The sequence below is a fragment of the Dermacentor silvarum genome, chromosome 3 (assembly GCF_013339745.2).
Source record: "Dermacentor silvarum isolate Dsil-2018 chromosome 3, BIME_Dsil_1.4, whole genome shotgun sequence".
In the NCBI taxonomy this organism is placed as follows: Eukaryota; Metazoa; Arthropoda; class Arachnida; order Ixodida; family Ixodidae; genus Dermacentor; species Dermacentor silvarum.
Genome location: NC_051156.1, coordinates 128,174,454 through 128,199,973, shown reverse-complemented (window position 1 = coordinate 128,199,973; position 25,520 = coordinate 128,174,454). Strand labels below are relative to the sequence as shown.

General features: G+C 47.5%; 1 protein-coding gene across 1 annotated transcript; it reads right to left on the bottom strand.

Moving 5' to 3' along the window:
- LOC119444771 (glutathione S-transferase 4) lies at window positions 1–25,520 on the bottom strand. Its single transcript, XM_037709119.2, has 4 exons — window positions 25,388–25,520; window positions 22,056–22,197; window positions 14,932–15,102; window positions 1–246 (listed from the first exon to the last, which is right to left on the bottom strand). Exons 1-4 carry the CDS (start codon window positions 25,462–25,464, stop codon window positions 118–120), a joined length of 519 nt encoding a protein of 172 aa, XP_037565047.2. The 5' UTR covers window positions 25,465–25,520; the 3' UTR covers window positions 1–117.

Below are 25,520 nucleotides of genomic sequence, written 5' to 3'. Positions count from 1 at the left end.
CCTAGAGGCCATCATTTTGAAACCCTGTATCACAAAGTCTGTCACATTTTATTCCGGTGAATGGCATGCTGCTGCAGCTGAACTGATTTTACGACATTGTTTTCGGCCTCCCAGGGTTCACTTCATGCGCTCCTGCAAGAGGGTGATGGCTGGCTTGAAGATTTCATCGTAGCCAGCAATTTCGGGCAAGACGCGCTCGTAGTAGCTGCTCAGCTTCTGAAACTTGGCCTTGTTGAAGAAGCGCATCTGAAATTTGAAAGTAGCATTGGAATACATGTTACAGTGCCTCTTTTGAAATGCTAGAAATTTAGGATGCATTTAGAGAGCTGTGAACCACCTGCATAACTTTTTCCGAACCGATTTTTTTTTTTAATAACAGGTGACACAAAGCGTTGTTCCGCATTTTCAGGTTCATTTAAGGAAGATAAGGACGGGACTTCCGTGACAGCTCGCGATGTTCAAGTAGATAAATAACGAGATTCGTTAATGAACTTTTAATTAGGCACTGTAGGAGACATATTGCAATTACGAGATTGAAACCAAGGCGCAGGGAAGTCATGTTTACTTAATAGAAATGGAAAGTATAGCACCACTTTCTAGATATCGAGCCCTAAAATTATTTTAGGAAATAAATGGGCTTTCCGGCTTACAGTGTCCTAACAGCGGGCGCCCAACATTTCAATGAGATCTGAATTGAAACTGAAGTGCATTTCTAGAAGATTAGGAGATATAAGGCAGCTATTGCCTTGACCTTACTGCTAAATAGACGTGACTCAACTGCTTTTTCGCTGTTATTGTTTCATTAAAACATGTGGCCTGAAATGAGTAATAATTAGAAAGAACTTAAATAAACATCTTTAACTAGTAACCAGCACATTGCAATTTGTCGCGTATGTAACGCCCACCTGTTAGGTAATTTATTTCATTAAGACTAATTGAGCTATATGTGTCATGCAATAAAAACATTTTATAAATAAAAGTAACTTAGCATAGTTATTGTACTTGCGTTCCAGAAAGCATGCTAGGCAATTTTGTAGTCATCAATGCTGCGATATTTTGTCAAACAATAAGCTGTGCGCTGGTTAAAAATCTGAAAGTCACGGAGGCTGGAAATTCTTGAACTACGGAATGTTTTTAAAGCCAGTCGGAATGGAAATTACAATTGATAGAAATTACTTACATTCGCAATAGAAATTTGAAATATGTGTGCATTTACTGTGAACTGTGTTTGGTGACGTCACACATTTGACCCAACACTGTGGCCACCCTACTGACAAAATGCGCCACTCTAAGCAGAAAAATAGCGCTACGAATGTTACATCACCAATTTATAGCTGAGCTGGTATTGTAACTTAGCGAAATTGATCACTTATTTTCACACTTACATTTCACTCTCACTTTGGTCTATTCTCGTATGAATGATACAGATATTCTGAAGTTGAATCGGCAAGATGACAAGGACATACAAAAAGTGACGAACACGAGAACTCTTTGATGGTATGCCTCTGAACAACCTGAACAATTATTCAAGACCAATTAGCTCACTATTTCATACATATGCTCCTTCATGTCAACTTCCTTAACAATGTGTAATGTTTCCTGTCCGCGTTCTAAGCCCTGATCACAGTTCTCTTAGAATATACGGTGGAGCTTCTGTCGCGCACGCGTTTTCTGAACTGGAAAAGTGGACTTAATTATATTTATTAGCTTCGCTTTGAAACACTGCTTCTTCATAAAGGCGGGAGGGGGAAGAGTACACGTCCAATCAGAGGCGTTAAAGAGACAATTAGCCCATCGTCATTCTAATGGCAACATACAAGCACAACGTTTTCAAACACTGCAGTAGCGCTTATCTTGGACAACGTAACTTTTTGTTTGAAGTCACAGGCCTGACCGTGGCAGGTGCTCCCGCTTTCCAGATTTTTGTGTTGTCACTTCACAGACGATGACGGTCAAATAATTATTCGAACTTCATTGTCCTCTTCAATGTCTAAACGTTAAGCTATTACTTCAGAAACGGTTAGGATTGAGTAATATTTCAAGCTTCATTGCCCTCTGTAATGTATAAACAACCACAAAGGGGCACGTACGGTGAAGGGTAGTTTGGCAAAAATCGTCTATCTATAGTCCACAAGCTTCATACAATCAGAAATACGAAGAAAATGACACGGATGCAACAACATGCAAAATGTCAGTGCACGGCCCAGGTGTGTCGACAGAAGTCACAGTTACCAACCAGAAGTTATCTGCTCAAAATGTAGGCGATTCTATTCGTATGAGAGAGGAAACTCTGGACATGCGCTGCACTCGGCTGTTCCCTTTGGGAGTGGTCCCCTCGCGACATTACTTCTGGCAAGAACAAGGGGGGACAAGCTTCAACCATTCTCGTGATTTCTCTACGCATCAACAATACAGATCTGTACCTTACTAAATGTGATCCGGCGCAGCGTTGTTAACCACTCAAATTCTTTTTATATCGCTTCTCGAAGTGTTCTTTGCACAATGGTAGCTGACTACGAGCACCAATAGGAGCGGGAAGGCATTCCATCATTCCTGTTTGCTTAATAGCATACTCTAGGTTATTTAACATTAAAAGAGCTACAGTATACAATTTTGTACTTGAAAGTTTTACTACTCACACGCTTTTGCGACAAACATTGCGTACGTGGGGACGCCTGTGCCTTGAGAAACCTTGTATGGAAACCAGAAATGTAAACGAATAGCCGAAAGGTTTTAGTAAACGGCTTGCTTTTTTAAAGGAATGATGCGCATACTGGCATACAGTCGTCACAGTGACGTTTTTTAGGTAGTATTAGTTTTTTTCAGAGCTAAATTTCGTATAAAACACAGCTGTTAACTAGAACATCTGAAGTGATGGTGACTATACATATAAGCCGATTCGTCATACATGTGCCGATTCCAGCGACGCGAGCGCCGTTGGGGAAGGCGACTGTGATCCTGCTCTTTTGCCGACGGTGCCCTCTCCCGCAACCGCCACATGGGGAAGAGGGGAAGAGGGCGGACATAAGATTTAATATACTAACTCTAATGGGCATGACAATACCGCATGACGATGCGTCGGCGCGTCACGGGGAACCTCATACACACTCATGCTCAACGGATTTTTAGGTTGGTGACATCTCGAAAAAGCTTTGCCGCTGAATTTTGCGAGACCCCGACCGTTACTACGAATAGTGTAAAATGGCATGTCGCAGTGGTGTCTCTTTTGTTACCCGCTGACATGTGTCGATGATGACGGGCTAATAAACAAATTCCTTGAATTATGGTATATTGCAAATCAGGAGGGAACGTGCACACACCTTCAATATTCAAGTTTCTCTTGACTTTTATTTGAAGCTGCCACATCTATTGCATTACAGGGGCAAGTCGCTCGAAACACTGGACGGGACAAATGCTGGAGCATCATGACATGCGCTTGATATATCATCGTCTCACCTGAAGAACGTGAAGCTTATAAAGCCTTGTTTTTGCTCTCGCACTTGCACAGAAAATAAACGTGTTTTTCGAAACGTTTGGTAAAGAGCAATGTGAATACGAATCCATGTGTATATTTCGTTACGGTAAAGGGAAAGAAGAAAGTGACATGAACTTGAGGAAGACGAAGACTCTGGCCGTTGCCTGAACGCCACATACATCGCTTGTAAATATAAATTATTCTACACTCGTGGGCCTGCTTTCTTCCTGCAACATTTTGGTGGAAGGTGTGGGGCACAATCACGGAACTTCGCAGTGGACGTCATCTACCTGCCGCCACAATGGTATATCAACCGACACAACCGACAACGCCTCAGCAGTCCGTGCCAACGGTCATCCTCACTTATCCGCGGGACCCGAGGACATTTTGTGGCACGGTCAACGCCGACGTTGAGGACTGGCTTGCGATGAACGAGCGAGTGTGCGACAACAGGAGGAATCCAACAATGATGCTAGCAAAACTGATGTTTTATCTCAGAGGAACTGCGAGGCAGTGGTACGATACACATGAAGCTGACCTAACGAGCAGGGATGCCTGCAAAGAAGAAATGCGAGACCTGGTTGACAGACCTTCCGGTCATCAATTGGCAGCAAAAGAAAAGCACTTGCATGCAGCGCTCAGACGTCAACAGAATCCTATGTCCTGTACATACAGGATGTGCTGGCCCTCTGTCGCACGGCTGATAACAACGTGACCAAGGAAGTCAAGATTGGTCACATACTAAAAGGTACTGCAGGTGATGTGTTCAGTCTCCTGATGTGCCACTGGGGATGCAATTATAAAGAAGTGCCGGCGCTTCGAACAAGCGAAGGGCCGCCGCGTCGCTCAAGCTTTCGACAGATTGCCCAATACTGCCGCGACATCGACCAACCGACAGGACCGGAAGAGATAACGCGCATCGTTCGCCATGAACTTGAGGCCATGGCTCCGGCTCCAGTTCGTTCCAACTATCGGGAAAGCGTGCTCGCTATATCGCTTATACAAGCGGTCGTTCGGGAGAAAATAGCGAGTTTGGCCATTCCATCTCTCTGCTCGGTCCGCCATACGAACACTTACCAGATTTCTCCAGCCGCTCGCTCCCGGGCGCAAAGCTTTCCGCCGCTCTGTCGCAGCCCAGCTGACTGGCGCACAGCGGATGATACACCCATCTGTTTTAATTGTTCCGGTATTGGACACATTGCTCGGCGGAAAAATCGGAATTATTATTGTACCGGCCAACTCGCAGGGGCCGTAAACCAAACAGCTACAGGGGGGCAGACAATGTAGAAACGGACGTACAATTGAAGACTGCCGATGACAAACCCATATATAAGGTTGATAAAATCAGAGTTTTAGGACTGCTCATTGAAGCAAAAGGCAACAATGGAGAAACCGTTAGGAAGTTAGAAGGCGCAGTATCTCAAGTTATGAGGTTGATCAAAAGGATAGCCAACAGACACAGTGGAATGAAGGAAGGAAACATGATCAGACTGGTACAGGCGTTCGTTATCAGCAGGATCGTATACGTTGTACCCTACCTTAGATTGTACGCTGCAGAAAAGATTAAATTAGAATGCCTCATTAGGAAAATTTATAAACAAGCCGTAGGACTACCAATCAGCACTAGTACCGACAGGCTATTAGAATTAGGCCTGCACAACACAATAGATGAGCTCATAGAGGCGCAGCGGATAGCGCAGTACGAACGCCTTTCCAAGACCAAGACAGGAAGACACATACCAGAAAAACTAGGTATTGGGTACCATACTCAAAACGGAACCAAAGTGGACATCCCGAATTGTGTCAGGGATACGATAACCGTTCCCCCATTACCAAATAACATGCATCCCGTGTACCATAAAGGCAGAAGAGAAAGCAGAGCAATGGTCATACAAAAGAAATTTGGGAATAGTCAAGACGCAGTATTTGTAGATGCTGCTAGATACAAGCACAGGCGCGGCTTTACAGCCGTAGTAATTGATCATGAAAAGAAGTGCAAAACATGCGTTACGGCAAGCACAGTAAATATCGAGACTGCGGAGGAGATAGCTATTGCGCTAGCAATATCACAGACCGAAGCGGACGTAGATAGATAGATAAACTTTAATTCAAATATAGTTTTGTCTTGCCCCAATGGGGCATCGCTAATGGTCGGGGCCCCTAGTCCAGGGCTCCGCTGGCTCTTGCCATCTTCTCTGCTCTCTGGATCAGCTTGAGCTGGTCGTCGAGGGCCGAGCTGGACAGCAGTGCCTCCCATTGCTCCCTCGTGGTGTTCGTGTCATGGTGTTCTATGTTGCGTAGCGTGCACTCCCACGTAATGTGGTATAGGGTTGGTGTGGCCCCACACCACGGGCATTCGTCCCTGTAGGCTGTGGGGTGCAGGCGATGTAATATGTGTAGGTTCGTGTAAGTGCCTGTCTGGAGCCTACGCCAGGCAGCGGCATCCTCCGTCTTTAGTATTCGATGGGGTGGGGGATATCGCAAGCGACTCCCTCTGTGGTAGTTCAGGATTGCTGAATACTCGGGGTCAACTGGGTCAGGGTCATCTGCAGTCGGCGTCATGAGTGCTCGGTTATATGCAAATTCTCGAGCTGCTCTGTCGGCATACAGGTTACCCGTGATGGCAGCGTGACCCGGTATCCAAATGATGGTTATGATGGTGTTGTCGTCAGTGTCCTCCTTAGGTATTTGGGCTAGGACTTGTGCCGCAGGTCTTGCGATTCTTCCCTGTAGGAAGTTGCGGCAGGCCTGCTGGGAGTCCGTGAGGATCGTCAGTGGTTTTTTTGCGTGTTGACCTTCGCGGATGGCTAACGCGATGGCCAGTTCTTCCGCTTCCGTGATCGTGCAGGGGCGGGTCGATGCACTGGAGGTGACGTGGCCTCGGCGGTCGCATACCACTGCCACTGCGCCCTTTTTATTCGTTCCGTACATAGCGGCGTCCGTAAAACGGACGTAATAGTCAGTGACTCTCAGGCGGCAGTAAGAAATTTTGCTAATGGCCGAATCTCTCCTGAAGCACTACGAATCCTAATGGCAGGTACCAAAAGTCAAGAAAAAGATGTTTATTTAATATGGACACCCGCTCACACCTCCACCTCGCCAGGAGAAAGCAATAATAATAAGACGGCGCATGACGTGGCTCGAGGGCTTACGGACCGAGTCACGGCCGATAATACGGCGGGCACCTTAGCGTCTCCTGAGAACGAGGATGGAGAGGAGTGGGAATGGAAGGATTGTATGACCAGATTTAATGACATCACACAACACTACAAATTGCAAAGGTGCATTTTCCCACCACCTCACCAAAAGCTCAGCAAAAAGCAGTCTGTCGAATGGCGGCAATTACAGACCAGAACTTATCCGAACCCGGTGATCTCACATCTCATTTACCCAGACATGTGCAAGACAGACAAATGCAAGAACTGTGGTTCTAGAGCTAATCTGGAACATATGCTATGGGAATGTCGAGGCATAACAAACAATAATGGGGATGCAGCCTCTCGCGATCGCCTCCGCGTGCGCTGGGAGATTGTGTTGCTCAGCTCTGCCCTTGACGATCGACTTTGGGCTGTCCAGCGGGCCGAGGAAGCCGCCAGGGCTCAAGAGCTCCTGGCCGTCACCTAGGCGGGACCATTTGCCCGTCCCACAAACGCAGGGCCTTTAAATAAAGTTATTTTACTGACTGACTGGACACATTGCCCGTCATAGCTGCAACCGCTGGTCGTCGCCTCCTCGGTGGCAACCCCCCGTCTCCGAGTGACTACCGCAAAGTGCCAGACAATCGAACTGTCACGCCCTATACGCCGGCTAGGAACGCCGACAGTGCTCCATCAAGATCCAGCCGCTCCCTGTCTCCGCACGGTCATCGGTCCCGTTCGGCTCTCGTTCACCGCTCCTCATCCCCGTCTGCAACCTGTCGCTTCACTTCGGGAAACTAGGCGGTGCAACTCCCGGAGGTGAAGCTGCAACTCCGACCCGGCCCACAAATCCTCTGTTGAGCCTGCCTACACGTGGAAACCTATACTGGACATTGAAATTGGTGGTGGTCCTGTTACATCTCTCGTTGACACCGGGGCCTAGCTTTCCGTTATGAGCGCTGCTCTCCGCCGAAGGCTCAAAAACGTTCTGGCGCCCGCCGTACCGTGCACTGTGCGAGTCGCCGATGGGAGTACTTCATATGTTATCGGAATGTGCGCAGCACGTGTGACCATTGGGAGCCATTATACCGTTGTTTTATTTATTGTCCTTGAGCACTGTCCGCACGACCTAATTTTTGGCCAAGACTTCCTTTCCAAATACTCTGCCTAATCAACTGCTGCGCAGGTGTTGTACGGTTGGATCTGCCACTTCCTGCCGACGCCACAACTTGTGCTTCACACCGCTTATGTTCTGCCGAGTTTGCACGGCTGTCTTTACAGGCGGCTACAAATGTCCTCCTGACGCCCTGTCCTCCCGTACCTGATGACGAGTACGTCTTGTCGCCGCTTACTGACGTGGTTTTGTCGCGCAATGTTGCCCTACCGTACACCATAATACGGATCCTCGAAAAGTGTGCTCGCGTGCCCATCCCCAATTTTGGTATTTCTACGTATGTGCTGCCACACGGTATCGCCATAGCGCATATCACTTCTTTGGAAGAATTTGAGATCTATTCTTTGGCCTCTGAATCCTTCCACAGTGCCAACGGACCTTTGTCACCCACTCTTTCCTGCTCGACGCCTGCGGACGATGTTTGTAAGATGATTGCCCCTGACGTTCCTTCCGAGCAAACAACAGCTCTTCGTCACCTTCTGTCATCTTATCGATATATCTTTGATGTGGACGACCATCCACTTGGCCAGACATTTGTTGTAACGCATCGCATCAACACCGGTGACGCCAGCCCCATTCGTAGGCGGCCATATCGTGTCTCCACAACAGAAAGGGCCTTCATACAGAAGGAGGTCAACAAGAGGATGCACAAGGACATCACTGAACCTTCCAGTAGCCCGTAGGCATCACCGGTTGTCTTAGTAAGAAAAAAGCAACTCGTGGCGCTTCTGAGTTGAATCCCGTCATCCCTAGAGGATAACAAAGAAGGATGTTTATCCCCTGCCTCGCATTGACGACGCTCTTGACTGCCTTCACGCATCCCAATACTTTTCATCAATTGACCTCCATTCCGGCTATAGGCAGATTAGTGTTGATGAGATGGAGTGCGAGAAAACCACCTTCGTCACATCAACGGTCTTTACCAGTCCAAAGTCATGCCCATTAGATTATGCAATGCCCCAGCTACATCGGAGCGCACGATGGACTCTCTCCTGCGCAGCTTGAAGTGATTTACCTGGCTCTGCTACCTCGACAATGTGATTGTGTTTTCGCCGAACTTTGAGAGCCACCTGTGGCGCCTCACGACCATACTCTCCATGTTTCGCAGTGCTGGCCTTCAGCTAAACTCCTCCAAGTGCCATTTCGGTCACTGTGAAATTACCATGCTCGGCCATCTCGTAAACGCCACCGGAATCCAAACTGATCTACAGAAAGTTCCCGCCTTGCGAAATTTTCCTGTACCTTCTTCAACCAACAATGTCCGCAGTTTTCTTGGCTAAATCTCTTATTTCCGGCGATTTGTGAAAAAATTTGCCGATATCGCTCACCCTTTCACTGACCTTCTTAAGATACATGTCTTTTTCTCTTGGGGCCCAATGTAGGATAAAGCGGACTCTACCCTAATTCACCAGCTGACAACTTCCCCAATTTTCTCGCACTTTGACCCTTCTGCGCCCACTGAAGTACGAACTGACGCGAGTGGTCATGGTATCGGTGTTGTCCTCGCTCAGCGTTAACCGGGCCAAGACCGTGTCATCGCTTACTCCAGCCGCCTTCTTTCCACGCCCGAGCGAAATTACTCCATTACTGAGGGGGAATATCTCGCGCTCGTATGGGCGGTCGCGAAATTTCGACCGTACCTTTTCGGTTGGACCTTCTGTGTCGTAACCGATCATCACGCACTCTGCTGGCTCTCCTTTATGAAGGACCCCACTAAACGACTTGTACGTTGGACATTGCGTCTACAAGAATATACATTTTCTATTATGTATAAATCAGGGCGCCTGCATAAAGACGCTGACAGCCTGTCCCACAATCCCGTGGATCAACCGGACGATACCGATGCAGACTCGGACATCAGTATTCTCTCCCTCTCCGGCTTTCTCCATAATGGCAACGAGCAACGCCAAGATCCTGTTCTTCGAACACTTATGGAACGCCTAAGCTCCTCGCGCAATGACCCTTCCCTCCGGGTGTTCACCTTGCGCGATGGAACCTTATACAGCCGTAGCGTTCGTCCTGATGGCCCGGAGCTCCTCCTAGTCGTTCCAAAGCACCTTCGACTGGTCGTGCTCCAGCAACTTCACGACGCTCCAACTGCTGGACATCTGAGCATGACTCGTACTTACGACCGCCTGCGGCGCCGCTTCTTCTGGCCCGGCTCTGTGTGCCGTTATGTCGCTTCTTGTGACCTGTGTCAGCGCCGGAAGACGCCTGCTATGCCTCCTGTTGGTTTGCTTCAACCAACTGATATCCCTAAACAGCCCTTCTTCCGTGTGGACCTCGACCTCCTTGGCCCCTTTCCAATTTCCATTAAATGAAAAAAAATATTGACTGCTGTAGCAACAGATTATGCCACGAGATATGCCATCGCACGAGCGATGCCAACCACCTACGCTACAGATGTCGCCGACTTCTTGCTATGCGACATCATCCTGCACCATGGCGCCCCTCGCCAGTTCCTTACGGATCACGGCTGCTACTTTCTATCGAAGGGCGTCGATGATCTCCTCCACTCCCGTTCTATAGAACACATGATTGCTACCGCGTACCACTCTCAAACGAACCGCCTCACCGAACGACTCAACCGCACACTAACTGAAATGCTGGCCATGTACGTTTCCGATGATCACTGCTACTGGGACGTTGCTTTACCAAACATCACTTTGGCATATAACTCGTCCCGTCACGACACTACCGAATTCTCGCCATTTTACCTTTTGTATGGTCCCGACCCCACGTTGCCCTTCGACTCGTTGCTACCTTCTGCAGTACAATCACCCATCACTGGTTACGCTCGCGATGATATTGCCTTAGCCGCCCAGTCCCGCGAGGTCGCCCGTGATCGCCTCACAGTCTCGCAAGCTTCTCAATAGCGACGCTACGAACTTTGGCACCGAGACCACCATTTTCCACCTGGTTCCCTTGTACTTCGCTGGACGCCTTCAGGTCGCGTCGGCTTGTCGAAAAAACTGCTTCCCCGTTATTCTGGTCCGTACCAGACTTACGTCAACTTTCTGACGTGATATACGAGATCACCCCATTAGATCAGTCTTCAGTGCCTCCCAACGCTACCAGCGAACTTGTTCACGTCACTAGGCACAAGTCCTATGTCCCAAATTAAGTGAGGCTCCATAACCTGCACCGCGACGGAGCTAACCCCACCGGGAGGATGATGTTACGGTGAAGGGAAAAAGGCGACATGAGCTAGAGGAAGACGAAAACTATGGCCGTTGCCTGAACGCCATATACATCGCTTGTAGATATAGACTATTGTACACTCGTGGGCCTGCTGTCTCCCTGCAACAATAATATATATATATATATATACATATATTACTTGCACGGTACGAACTATCGCACGCACCATGGCCTATTTGGGTGAGGGTTAGTGTGGTATCTTGGCGGATTAACATATTGAGTCGCAAAATAGCAATTCGTACCGAAAATGCTGGCCCAGCCTCTAGCGGGTGGCGACATGTGCCCAATCAAAGGCTGACAACACCACCAAAAAAGGGCGTAGGCATGCGTACAGAAATAACCTCTAGCCTGTCATGGACTGCTGCACTGCTAAACTAAACTTTGTCAAATCCGCGTCGAACTCATCGCACTGGGAACGAACGGTCGTGCTCTTCAACGCGTCAGCCGCTTTCGGTGCGCTTATTCCGATCTTATCAAACGAGAATCCCTGACTTTCAGTGCAAGTAGGGTGATCAGCGCACTAATTTACGTGGTGTACCTTGCCTTCCCCGCGATTGCTGGCGCGGGGACGTGTTGTCAGATGGCATTTCTTTCTTTTAGAGCGCAACTCTTAGGCGCCCGTTCCTGTTTCGAGCGTTTGCGTCAGCGTTGTCCCTTGGCGTAACCGAACTAACGAGCACAGCGAAGGATGAAAGCGAAAGCGGAGCGCAGCGGGAGATGAAAGACTGCGATAGCGAAGATAGCCTGAGGAGCATAGCGGAGGATAAGGGTACAGCGGAACCATGAGGCGGAAAGCGGAGGAGGACGGTATAGAGAAAGCGTGAGAAGAAACGCGTAGTGGTACGCAAGACGGGCTTTCCGGCGAGGGTGGCTACGAGAACGCGCCAGAGTAGCGCGCGTTGTCTGTATGGACACAAAGCGCTGCATGTCTGCGGCGGCTGCTGTGAATCGCACTCAAGCGTCACCCACGCGCTGCCTGTCGTGGTCTCCCGATTAGCGAGGCAGTCGCGCCACACTTTGCTTCATTTGCAACGTGCGCACGAGAAAAATTATCCATGCCATGCAATATATCACCAAATAAAAACACGAATAGAGCTCCGCTCAAATTTCGCCTTAGGGATTATCCTAATCGTAGGAGAAATTGTTTTTAATTTCCTGGATTTTTCTTTGAAGGAAAAGAGCCCAAAACACCTGCGTTGGTTTAAATGCTGCTATCAGTCTTTTCTGGATATCCTGCACAACGTTTTCATTCGCGACTTAACCAGTATTTCAGGAAATGAACATTTAGCTAATAAACTTAATGAAAGAGTAATTTTTGCTGAATAAACACAAGTGTCTTGCGTGGACAACGACTATCAAGCTACAGTGGCTACCATGATCATAGGACAGGATAAAATGTGAATAAACTTTATTTGTCAAACGATTATTGCTGTTGGTGCCCGGGGCAAAGTTATTATTTTAATTACAGCAACATTTAGTTGAGACCTCCAGTACAAACGAAGCCGCGTGTGCTGCCCTAGAAACATGCACCGAAGTGTGTTTCAGTATGGATATGAGGCTAGGGGGAGATCATGCCACGTTTTAACGCGATAGCGTTAAGGGCCCCGTGTCGCAGAAAATTCGGCGTCGGCGTTGGCGTGGATGTCGGCGTCCGTGGCGGAAAAAATCATCGGAAACCACCGCATCCGCAAGGTGTTAGTATAGGTCTTAGTCTGACCTGGAATAAAGTCCTTTCCCTCTCGCTTAGTGCAGGAGAAAATCATCACCCTGACTGCGCAAGCCCTTCGTTGTGGGGCAAGATGTTAGTGAACAAAAATTGAATTTCTCACAGTGAAATCTGTCATAAAAATGGTAAAGTACAAATTAAGCACAACCTACAGGTATGGTGGCGTCGGATTGTTATTTCAATGTACAAGAAAGCATAATTCTGTTACGAGGAAACTCAAACACAAACCTCTTTTGCCAGCATTCCTACCATAAAAGCACCGGCTCACTAGGGCAGCCTACTTGCGAAAATTTTATCCAGATAGCGCTGGCATCCTCGGCCAGTCAAATTAGGACTTGGCCTGCCAAATACGTTTTGGACATGGGCGCGCGTCGGGGCGATAGCGAACAATAATAATATATTGAAAAAAGTCCTAGGACCTTGACATTTTAATTTAAGGCAACTTATATTGCCCCTGGAAAAACGTCTTCCCAGCAATGCATTTCTGTTTAAAAGTGAAGCCAACTTTAAGGGGATCGGCGTAAGCTTGGTCTTTGTAAGCTGGCTTTCCCACGTTCAGTGTTGCAGTGAATGAAGCCTACTTGCCAGATGCGAACGTTGCGATGCAAACGGGTCCCGATAACGCTATCGCGTTCTACTCTTAAAGGCGAAGCTTAAGCGTGCTCCAATATTTTGGTTCACATTTGCGGTTTCTGGGTTTACAATCACTCTCTCTTGTTTGTTAAGCACGTGCGCTGTACTGACAGGCATTTGGACACCATTCCTTTGCGTCGTCCACACAACCAGATTTGCCACAGCATTTCGTAAAACCACCAGTAGCTACTTAGATCTTCAAGGTACGGCTATGCGAATATTTGAAATTTCAAGTACCATTGCAATAGTCCTGCCTATTTGATTGGTGATCGATTCAAACATTAACTGCTCGAAACTTTGGGTATTAGTTACTGTCCTAGGACCTTGACATTTTAATTTAAGGCGACTTATATTGCCCCTGGAAAAACGCCTTCCCAGCAATGCATCTCCGTTTAAAAGTGAAGCCAACTTTAAAGGGATCGGTGTAAGCTTGGTCTTTGTAAGCTGGCTTTCCCACGTTCAGGGTTGCAGTGAATGAAGCCTACTTGCCAGATGCGAACGTTGCGATGCAAACGGGTCCCGATAACGCTATCACGTTCTACTCTTAAAGGCGAAGCTTAAGCGTGCTCCAATATTTTGGTTCACATTTGCGGTTTCTGGGTTTGCAATCATTCTCTCTTGTTTGTTAAGCACGTGCGCTGTACTGACAGGCATTTCGACACCATTCCTTTGCGTCGTCCACACAACCAGATCTGCCACAGCATTTCATAAAACCACCAGTAGCTACTTAGATCTTCAAGGTACGGCTATGCGAATATTTGAAATTTCAAGTACCATTGCAATAGTCCTGCCTATTTGATTGATGATCGATTCAAACATTAACTGCTCGAAACTTTGGGTATTAGTTACTGTTGGAATTTCAAATATGACAGTACTTTTAGAGTGTGCAGTAAGAAAGCCAGATGAAAATGGAAACTGTTACGAATGATTCTGCTGCAGGAGAGCAACGTTTGTTGCACAGATGCAGCAGTTTCCAAGCGAACTCGTAAAGACGTGAGCTTCTGCACATATATTTTCAGTAATTTAGTAACAATGCCTCGATTTTGTGTTACCTGCCAATTAGTCGCCTCAGGGAAAGCCAAGCAATTTAATATTTGGCAAGTTTCACCATGTTTTTATCCCTTTAAATGAATGCGCTGTAATATGACACTTACCTCCTTCAATCAACACGCGACTTCACGCTTTTCTATTGACACACTGTTTCCTTGTTACCTTACTGTCATTGTCATGGTGCGTTAGATAATTTAAAGCAGTTCATCATTGACAAATTTCTCAGTTGTTGGGACATCCTGTCATGGACGGCCTTACATGCATGCGACTAATATTGGTATAGGAAAGGTGTTTTTGTTTTTAGTTTGTTTGTTGTTTTTTTTTGTTTTTTTACTAGTGAAGTCGACCTGCACCTGTGCCTCTTTTTATACGAATGAGAGAATATTCAGTATTCTATGTATCATTCAAAAACTTTTCTCGAATATTTGTATTCTGCTCTATTCGATAATTTCATTAATTCTACAATCATATTTCAAAGATCTTCCGCGTTATTTTTTTTGCGTGCAGGCGTACGTACGCAGAGTATGTTGCTTACCTCGAAAACTCCTACCATGGCTGAGAAGAGGCAGATATCAGCCAGTGTGAACTTGTCTTTGACGGCGAACTTGCGGTCACCGATAAGGTGCTCAAAACCCTTGAGCACATTTTCTTCGAATGCTGCCACTTCTTCGCTGGTGGGCTTTCTCTTTTCGGTAAAGAGCGGTCGCTGCGCAGAAAGCACAATTCACATAAACAAATGAAAGATCGATGCTATTGTTTTTCGCAGCAACTGAATAGGGTAATGTCGCTGGATGGATACATGCGCAGTCATTGTAACCTTTATTTAAGGCGTCCTAATCTTCAACCAATCTATGTTATCCTGCATCCAGCAGCCCCCGCTTTCTTGGCACCGTGTGAAGTACCTCAAAACCTCAGTGCTCAAAGCCTTGCTTGATTCCTTTCAACCATTTATATTGCTGCATCCCGTTCGTCCTGCCCAAATCCTCCGTTGACGCTCCTCACGAACACGAACCTAATTGAAGTAAACGTAGATGGTGCTCTATTGACGGCATTGGTTGATACTGGAGCCCAAGTATCCATAATGAGCGTTAACCTATGTCGTCACCTCAAAGAAAGTTTTTACGCCCGCCACCACTCGAGCCGTACGCGTCGCCGATGGCGCCACTGTTGCCGTCAGCGGTATGTGCACTGCTCGAATAGGAATTGCTGGCCGCCAAGTTCCAGTCCTGTTCACCATGCTGACCAGTTGCCCTCATGGCCTAATTTTCGGACTCGACTTTCTGAAGACGCATTCTGCCCTCATCGACTGTTCCGCCGGTACGCTGTGCCTAGAGCTTCCTGCTCTTTCAGGCATTTAATTACCCCGAACAGCCGAACACCCTCTGTACTACAGCGTTTGTTCGCTTACATCCAAGAGCCTTAACCTTAGCCTCCAAGAGACGTAACCTTCGTCGAAAAGGCCTCAACGGTAACCGTGCCTGATGTCGACTATGCCGTCGCACCTATTCTTGATGTCCCCCTGGCGCGCGACATCTCTGTGCCACACTCCGTCGTAACCCTTGCCGCTAATCGGATGTGTCTCCCCGTTATAAATTTTGGCTTGACAAAGCAAGTGTTACATGCAGGCATAGCGGTGGCGACGCTCCTGTCGGGGACAGACGACCACGTCACTGTTTTACATGCGAAAGCATCTTATGCTCGGGGCAGTGTCCGTTCTGCGGCGTCCGCACCCATACTGTGCATGCGCAACTCTCCCTCATGCTCCTCTCCTACGCAGGTGTGCGCTCTCCTCCTCCCCTCACCCCCTCTTCGCTACAGGTGCGGCGCAGCAAATCAATGCATATAACTCTCTCCCTCTCTCTCTCTAAGGGTACGCCGGTAGGAGGCGCAAGTGTCGCGGCGCAGTATAAAACGCGCGTTCGCTGTGCTTCCGTCATTCTCTCTCTGTGCAACGACGTGCGAAACGCCATGAACAACGTCAACGTCGGCGCTAGGTGCAGCGGCAGCGCCGTGGAGCAAAGGAAGGCTCGCGAAGCCCAACGTAAACGTCGGCAAGCGGACCCCGAACTTCGGGCCAGGAAAGCCGAACGTAAACGTCAACGTCGGCAGGAAACTTCTACGGAAGCAACACGGGCTCGGCACGCCGAAGTGACGGCTTGATAACGTCAGCGTTATCAAGCCGACCCCGAACTCCTGGCTCCGAAAGTCGAAGCGCAACGGCAGCGTCGAGCGGCAGCTCCCGATCCCGAAGCGACGAGGCAACGTGAGTCTGCGGCCAGAGCAGCAACACGTTCGAGGCCATTACAACGCCCGGGCTTCGACGGTGCTGACGCGAGGTTCAAGCGCGACTTCCTCGATCGGAGCTTCGGGCACAGCTGCAACGTGTGCGACCGGCTTTGGTTCGACAACAACCTGAGCAAGGTCGGGCGCGTCCAGAACGAACGTCAGCGTAACGCGGCCGTCGGCGTGCTTCGACGCCAGTTAAGCAACAATACAATACATTCTCAATACATTCTCAATACATTCTCTCACTCTAACTTTCATTGGGTTGTGTTGCCAAATGAAATGAAACGGAAACTCGATGCGCACACCCCCGCGATGCTTTCGCAACCCACCATGGTTGCCCGTAGGGTGAGATGATGTGATTTTTATTTAGGTCCTGAGGAACGCTACCGCTCAAGGCGGTAGAGCAGCGGGCCGCTCCCACGTCGAGACGGGTAGGCCGAGCCTCCCCGCCGTGGTAGTAACAAAACAATTGTCATATTTCACTGCGCCATGGCTGCCACATTTCTCAGTTGCCGGGTGCTTGACAATTCAAATGCCAAAACCAATATGTATCCCTAAATGTCTTTGTGGTCTACAGACGGCCAACAAGCTGTATGTCTGTCTGTAACAATTGTTTTCTGTGCATAAAAAGTCCTTGAAATTCAACGCCCGTCCTATGTGGTTCTTTCTTTGTCCTCGTCGTTTGCGCTGCCCATTACTATGAGGGAAAAAGCTTTGCTTCAGCTTGTGGTTTCGAACGTAAAAGGCGCACCTGCGCAAGCGGGTTCAAGCTCTACAGAAAGACGAGTGTTTCAAATTTTGGACGAGCTCCCCGACGCCAGGCTGAGCCCGCGTGGAAACAAGCAAAGCTACGTAATTAAGATTTCAAGTACACGAAAATAGAAGCCGGTCGACCTTAGCTGGTGCACTCTAGCCGACTATGCGCATTTCATACGCCTGACTTTCACTAAGTGTAGCGCAAGTTTCTAAAATATCTGTGATCGTGAACAACCACATTGCTTATCGTGCGGCAAACACTTAAGATCCTAAAACATCACCCTTCATCACCGGAGTCATGAACGAGTCGCATGTTCGCAAGACACCCAAGGCGAAAAAAAAAAAAAAACGCTGGGTGTTGCGGTACGCATATTGATGACGGAAGACGGTAGATAACTGTCGGTGGTATTGTGGCCCGAGTTGGCCTAATGGAAACCATTTCATGTAATCCAGTTGCACAGGTTGGTGCGCACCTTCCTGCCATCGTGGAAGGAGCGAAGGCAGGATTGTAAAGGAAGAGTATGAAACACGGCGTGGATGCATGAGGACCAAGCGTCGCGCGATTCAAGCTTCCAACCCAAACCTCACTGTCATTGTTCAAGAAAAACTATTCATATGTTTGAGGTTCTCGCACCGTACACTGCCACTGGCTGGTGCTATAGAAGAGCGGTGCTCCTCCTAAATGGCGTAGTGCTCCTTACCACTTCTAAAAGAGTGGACTACTCCGATAGGCATGAGCACTGAACTAAGCGCAACCTCCTGAGCAGGTCAGGGCACGCAACTTTCCAATGCCCGCATTGGTCCTGGGTGATGGAAGGGTTGACACAATTCCACTTTATTTCATTTCATTCGCAATAATTTTTGTGTAATAAACACTTTTATTTCTCTGTTTTGCCAAGTTGGTATTGCGATTTCGTAGTTTTTCTATTTTCCTTCTTCGATCGAGCTGTGCACATGTACACGAAGCCGGTAAAACAAAATATAGCCAGCGTCACTACTGAACAAATCGCCAATTTGTTTTCAAAAGCATAATGAGACCGTGCACCCAACAGCACGCGAGTCAAGTCAGCCTACGTCCCTCGTGTTTGTCTTGAACTCCTTGCTACCACTCGCGCTCGCATTCGACAAATTTGATCTTGCGCTGCAGAGGGATGGGTGCTCTTGTTTTTTCGCGGACCAATTAGAAGCCGGCGGAGACGATTCTACTAGCAGGCACGGCGAAACCTTCCATACCCGCTTTGCCTGGGCTAATTCAACCTTTAGGGGCGAAGCAGCTTAGGGCCGAGCCTTGTCCCTCGTCGTCGTCCGTAGCTCTGGTTTGCATGGAGACCGCTAGGGGCGCTGCGGTGCACAAGGGCGTAGGGTGCCTCGATGCCAGCGCTGCCGTTCAGGGTGGAGACAACCCCGCTCGCGCCACCATATTGAATCACACGAGCTCAGACTCAGGGACGCTTGCGTTCATAAATAGTGTTACTCGCGGCGCGCTTCCAAGTGCTTTGTCCCTAATTAGGATTTTTTTATCGGTATCGCATCTGCACATCTTTATAACCAATAGCCGTTAACTCGTCGAGGGTGAAAGACGTAAATGTATGGCGGCGGGAACATGCACCAAGTTGCCTAATTCAATCACATTTAATATGCCGTGTATACGTTTGAAATACGCACAATTTTTTGCGCTTCGTTGCTTGGTATATAAGGTTTGCGACCCCCTGTGTGTAGAAGTTTTTCTTTTTTGCTGTTGTATTTTGGTTTACAAGTCACGCCTCCTTTACCTGTAGCCAGCCACTCGCGCACGGCAGTTAGTTTCCCTTGCGTTGAGCGTGCTCTTTGCGTTCGTTGCAATTATTTGACGCTATCTACGCGCAATTTTCCTTTTTGGCCCACAGAACTGTGTGCTGACGGGATTAAGCTGGTGTAAAAATAACTGCGATGTGAAAATAAGGTTTAGTTAGTGCTGTAGAGAAACATGTAACGTAACTTGTCAGTCTCAATCTTGCGTAGTACACACAAGAAACCAAACGATGCACAAAATACATTTACTTAGTAATGTCCAGTACAGTAAATCGTGAAAGAGATATGTACATGAAAAATTATATGCACTGTGTGGCTCCTGAGCAGCGTCGGAAGTCTTTACCACCTTCTCGCCTCGCAACATTTTAGATGCGAGATCATCTTATGCTCGGGGCAGTGTCCGTTCTGAGGCGTCCACACCCATACAGCGCTTTCGCAACTCTCCCTCATTCTCCTCTCCTACGCAGCTGCGCGCTCTCCTCCTCCCCTCTCCGCTACAGGTGCGGCGCAGCAAATCATTGCATATAACTCTCTCTCTCACTCACTCTCTCTCTCTCCCTCTATGGGTACGCCGGTAGGCGGCGCAAGTGTCGCGGCGCAGTATAAAGTGCGCTTCCGTCATTCTCTCTGTGTGCAACGATGTGCGAAACGCCATGAACAACTTCAACGTCGGCGCTAGTTGCAGCATGATAATATTCGGCTTACTGACCAAGATAGGAGACGGCAGAGCTCTCGACGACAACGAAGTTGCTTTGCGGGAGAGTCGCTTTGCTACCGCGGAGGAGGCACTGATGCGCGCCCCAGCGGCAGTGCGCCTCTTCTACAGTAACGAACACGTGGACGCATTCAACACCTTAGTAACGAACACTTACGCGAACGACAGCGACAGGAATCATGTGCGATCTCTAAATAAACGCGCAACAACCCGTACAAACGTCTCCTCTCTTCTCAATACATTCTCTCACTCTAACTTTCATTGGGTTGTGCTGCCAAGTGAAACGAAACGGAAACTCGATGCGCACCCCCCGCGATGCTTTCGCATCCCACCATGGTTGCCCGTAGAGGGAGATGATGTGCTTTTTTTGCAGCCGACGCGTCTACAGATCCTCCAGATTACCCGCAGGATGCCTTGAACCTCGACGGCACATTACGTCCCATATGGTCGCTGCGGACCTCACACCTGCCCAAGCAGCCGCCCTATATCGCTTTTTGTTTTCCTACCACGACATATTTAACACTGACAATCGACCACTTGGTCAGACGTCCCTTTTTTAAGCATCGGATAAACACTGGTGATGCTGTTCCCATTCATCGCCGACCGTATCGCGCGTCCACGGCAGAGCGCAATGTTATTCAGCACAAAGTAAACAAGATGCTCGCCAAAAGCATTGTTGAGCCCTCATCGAGCCCTTGGGCGCCGCCGGTCGTGCTGGTTAAAAATAAAGATGGCACGTGGCGATTCGGCGTTGATTTCCGCCACCTAAACCGTATCACTAAAAAGGATGTTCATCCTTTACCACGAATCGACGACGCCGTCCGCCTCTTCAAGTAATCCACTTGAACCCGCCGTGGTTGCTCAGTGGCTATGGTGTTGGGCTGCTGAGCACGAGGTCGCGGGATCGAATCCCGGCCACGGCGACCGCATTTCGATGGGGGCGAAATGCGAAAACACCTGTGTACTTAGATTTAGGTGCACGTTAAAGAAGCCCAGGTGGTCTAAATTTCCGGAGCCCCCCCCTACGGCGTGCCTCATAATCAGAACTGTTTTTGGCACGTAAAAACCCCATTATTAAAAAAAAAGTTATCCACTTGAACGGAATGAATCAGACGATATTCTCCATGCAGTATTTAGTAAGAATATTTTTGAAAATAAAAGAAAACATCTCGTGGGAAATGAGTGGTTAGGCGCATTGGGGAAAGCGCAATTGCAGATGAAGCGCAGAAGCTTTAGGTTATCTTTTACAAAATAAGCCTATATGATGATACAGATAGCCTCTAAAGCCTGCCGTTTCACCAAGATAACTTCAAGCGATCATCTCACCATGGAATCAGTTCAACAATTTCACAGTTAGCTCCTCGTCTGCCAGATACATTGACTTCGAAAGAACGTGGCACTCCTGTTGGGGCCATACCGATTTAATTCTGACAACTTAAAGATAGTGGAGCACACAATACTTTAATGGCCCTGCCTACGGGGACAAGAAGTTAATCTTGAACGCCACATGCATATGAATTGTTACACTCGGCTCCACTTACGCAGCATGTTATGTCCTACACCCTGGCCTTCAAAACTGCGGCTGCGCTTAGATTTTTTGTCATCATACCTTTCAGAATTTTACCATCCCGAAAAACTATAACAATTATTCACTATACATCGCAGACAAAGGCCTGAAATGTTTTGCATCGTCTGAGCCATAAATAGGATTCCCAAATTTACCCGCACATTTTTTTTGCATTCTCGTTCGATATCTTTCAATCCATTTCTCACTCCGTATGCAGAGTAGCATGTAATTAATTGCCCGTATACACGGTGACAAAACTCTCTGCCTTCCAATAGAGAACTACGCTTTCTTTCTCTCTCCACAGTAGTGCTACGTCATTCCTCAGTTATTTTTGAACACTTTCTTTAGCTTAAAATACCACTGATGAGGAATATGGATAGGCTAGCTAGGAAGCAATATTTTGCATGCCTTGCAAACCGAACAGAACAACACATGCACCGGGCAATGTAGTTAGCCTTAAAGGTTCCTCCATTCCTCGAAGTCAATAAAGGCCCAGTGTGGTCCAAGTGCGAGAGGTGGATTGCTGCAGCAAATTGGTACTCACGAAAAAGGCCATCTTGTGCGGTTGAATTGTGGACGAAACAGCGGCGAGGATTTGGTCGATGCGGGTGCGCTCCTTCACACACTCCGGATAGAGTTCTGACTTGGGAGCATACTTGCGTAGCAGGTAGTAAGCAATGGCGATGCTACAAGGGATAGAAAAAAAGAAGAAAAGAAGCCCCTCTCGAAAGCTGCAAAGCTCTAGGCTGCGAACCGACAAGTCCCCACAATGGTCCTGTCGTACTCCTCTGTGCACACGTAGGCAGCTTTGTATAGAAAATGACGTTCATACGCGGCGCATCTCATTACGCGGGGCGTCCCAAACCGTAGATAATAAAGATATCTTTAAAAGCACATTTCAAATGCAAATACAGCTGGGCAATAGCCATCGTGATTTTTCACACTTTCGATATGTGTACGAATTCTCACGGAGAAAAAAAAAGTCAGAATTGCTTACAGCTGATACAATACATTTGTCCCAACGTATTTCATACGTTGTACAGATAAAGACTTTTTGCTAGACTCAGCCATGTGATCTATACGAAACATTTCGAAATGAAATTTCTCGTGTAAGTGGTGCTGGACTTAGCGAAATCATTTGTCTTCTTAAGCAGAAAATCCTCCGTTCCATTGCTGTATATATCCTAAGGTGTCAGTACATCAAACATACCTGCGAACTCTCGCGAATTTTTGCAAAGTTTATGAATTCAGGCTCTCTTGTTGCATAAAGTTATTGAAAAACAAATTTTGTTTGCGACAAAGGCTTAAAGGTACTGAACGATTGGACAGTCGTGCATGCAAAAAAGAATTGAAGGTTTAAGGTATACCTGCACGGCACGCTCTTGCGGCAGCGCCGCGCAGCAGGTATACCATTCTGTATAATTCCAATGCTGCTGAATGTGAACAGTTGTGTTTTTAGTACTACAAACAACGTGGGAGCATAATTTCGGCAACCTGTCTTCGCCCGTACCATTAAAGTTTTGACGATTATGAAGCGACACTAGAATAGCACTTGCTTCAAGCACTTCCCAAAGCAGGCAAAATAGGCAAAGGAAACGTCGCTGAAAAAATTATGCGTGGCTCTGCTACCGCAAACACCAGAGACCAGCGGAGCTGGGGAAAGCCTAGTATAGTGGCAAACCACATACTTAGTTTCCTGGTGCTCAGGATTGCTTTGCGATGTTCTGCGAAGTATCGCGACGAGTTCAACCGGCCATGTTTACAAGCTTCCGGATCTTCATTTCTTCGTTTACGGTAAGTATCGGGTTCCCACAATCTAAACTTGAGATGTTCTCTTATGCGACGCTTGGTTTCAGCTTCCCTAGCTCTCGCTTCAGTCTTTCGGAAGCAACTAGTGTCCAGTTGTCTGGTCGAAACCTGCCGAGCCACCGCCAGAGGCATCGGCTGCAGTAACGGACACCAGGCGTGTTCGGCGTCGACAGCAGCTCAACGCGTCCCACTACCACATGCCTCATTCCTCCTCTCCACCTCGCATCCGCTATGCTACGCGATGCTATTTTTTTACTCCGCTTTCACTCTCTCTCAGCTCTCTATCCCCAGCTCGGCGAAGCTATCGCACAGCTGGTATGGAGTTGCTAGGCAACGCAGTGGCGTTGTTTTGCGGATCGGCGAGGTTTTGCGGATCGCGGCATAACTTACGGCCAGCTTAAACAGCTCCGCTGTTAAAAAGTTACTGCCATGGGGGTGCTATAACACTGGTTTAAGCGGCGGTGCCACAGTGATCAATAACATCAACAATGTGTTCCCTGTCATTTTCTACTGTTCCAAGTTTGTAGCTGCTTCTGTGGTGCGTCAAAAGGTAAATAATCATTAATAAATATGTTCAGTCAACCAATTCTTAAGAGTACCGCGTGTGCGTAGAGTGACGCCCCGGTGAGCACATTCTAACGGCGTGAAGCGATGAGGTCAGCAAGACTAAGATAGATCACCTAAATCAGAACCATCTTGATGATCTCGCTTCGCACCGTTAGAATGCGCTGAGGAGGCCGGTCGGCCGACGCTCACGCGGTACTTTTAAAGAATGGGTTGACTGTACGTATCCCACAAAAGGTGTGTGCTCAGGGCAACCTTGAAGAGTCAATGCTTGTCTCGACTTACTAAACATTGTTCCTGGTGCAGAGTAGAATACCATGAAGCAGAGGGCAAGGGAAAATGAAAGTTACTCGTATCCGTTTCTTTTCTTTTTACTGTTCCCCTGCTTAATTTTCTTCTACTCTGTGCCATCGACTACGTGTTTGGTAAACCTAAGCACTAACTTGCTCAATAACAAGTTCTTTTGGAATGCTTGCTGAATCGCACCACCCCTCCCCTTCGAGGGCCCCAGGTTTTGCCCGCTAGACTTTTATGAGCTTCTGAGTAAACAGGTTGGCAGGTATGCATAATTAGACGTCAATGTACCATTATTTTTAGTTCTAAATAATAATATAAGCATAATAAATGCAAACAAAGATCCAGCAAGTATAAAAGCGCCCCAGTCAGTCAGAGAGGCAGATGCAGATATGTACTGACTTGTCAGACGGGCTGCTGCTCGTTTCCCGAGAGCCTTTGCATAGTGCTCAAACGGTATGCAGCCACTATGCAATGCGACATTTTGTCATGCATAACCATCACAATAAAGGTGGCTAGGGTGTTTCTTTTTTTTCTTTATTTAAGGGTTTAGCCCTGAAATTCTAAACAATAGTGTCCTTCATTTCTTTAAATTTTCAATAACACTCATCTTTATAAATCTTTGCAATGCTTCTACCTTCCTTAAGACAAAAAAATCACGTAATTTTTCGACGTTTATCAGCAAAAGTTGTATTTGATAGGATTTGGCTTGTGTCGCTCGAGTATTATTTTCTCGCAGTCGCATATATTACACTAAATCACCTAGCGGATAAATTTGAATGCCTTAGAAGGTTTCTCTCGCAAGATATCATATACGTTAAAGGTAAATAATTGAATAATAATTAAATCAGTTATCTAATTGTTTACCGTTTATTTAATCTATTATCTCGATACGCACGAGCCAAGTTGCTCCAGTGTGACCGGCAACAATCAAAATTAATAGAGTTTAAGTCACAAATTCACATTATGGGACATAAAGATTCGTGCTACTTGCAGGGCGCGTCTTCGAGAAGGCTGGGCCTTCGATGAAAATTAATAAAGGTCAAGCGAACATTCCTTGTTTTGCCCAAGATCTCCATGCGGCACAATGACGCACCTCAAGTCAATCTAAGCTCGTGCACATTGTATTGTACGCTTTTGCAGACTCTTGGTTGCACACCATTTGTGCTTATGCATGGTCTGTGTAAAAAACTTCGTATGTTTACAAACCTCTCATAAACGACAAATCCCGAGTCGTCAAGAGTTGGTACCTTGTGAAACGGGTTGATCTGCAAAACAGAAAACATCCGATAATTGTGAATGGATCCGAGCTAACGGGTTCATGGACCACCACCTCGAACGC

What these genes read in the sequence shown, in the direction of transcription:
- LOC119444771 (XM_037709119.2), bottom strand. Translation starts at nt 25,464, where the DNA reads ATGTTTTCTGTTTTGCAGATCAACCCGTTTCACAAGGTACCAACTCTT. An exon ending in GGATTTGTCGTTTATGAGAG is followed by an intron (nt 22,198 to 25,387) that starts GTTTGTAAACAT and finishes TATCCCTTGTAG; the next exon opens with CATCGCCATTGCTTACTACC. An exon ending in CGCACAAGATGGCCTTTTTC is followed by an intron (nt 15,103 to 22,055) that starts GTGAGTACCAAT and finishes CTTTCTGCGCAG; the next exon opens with CGACCGCTCTTTACCGAAAA.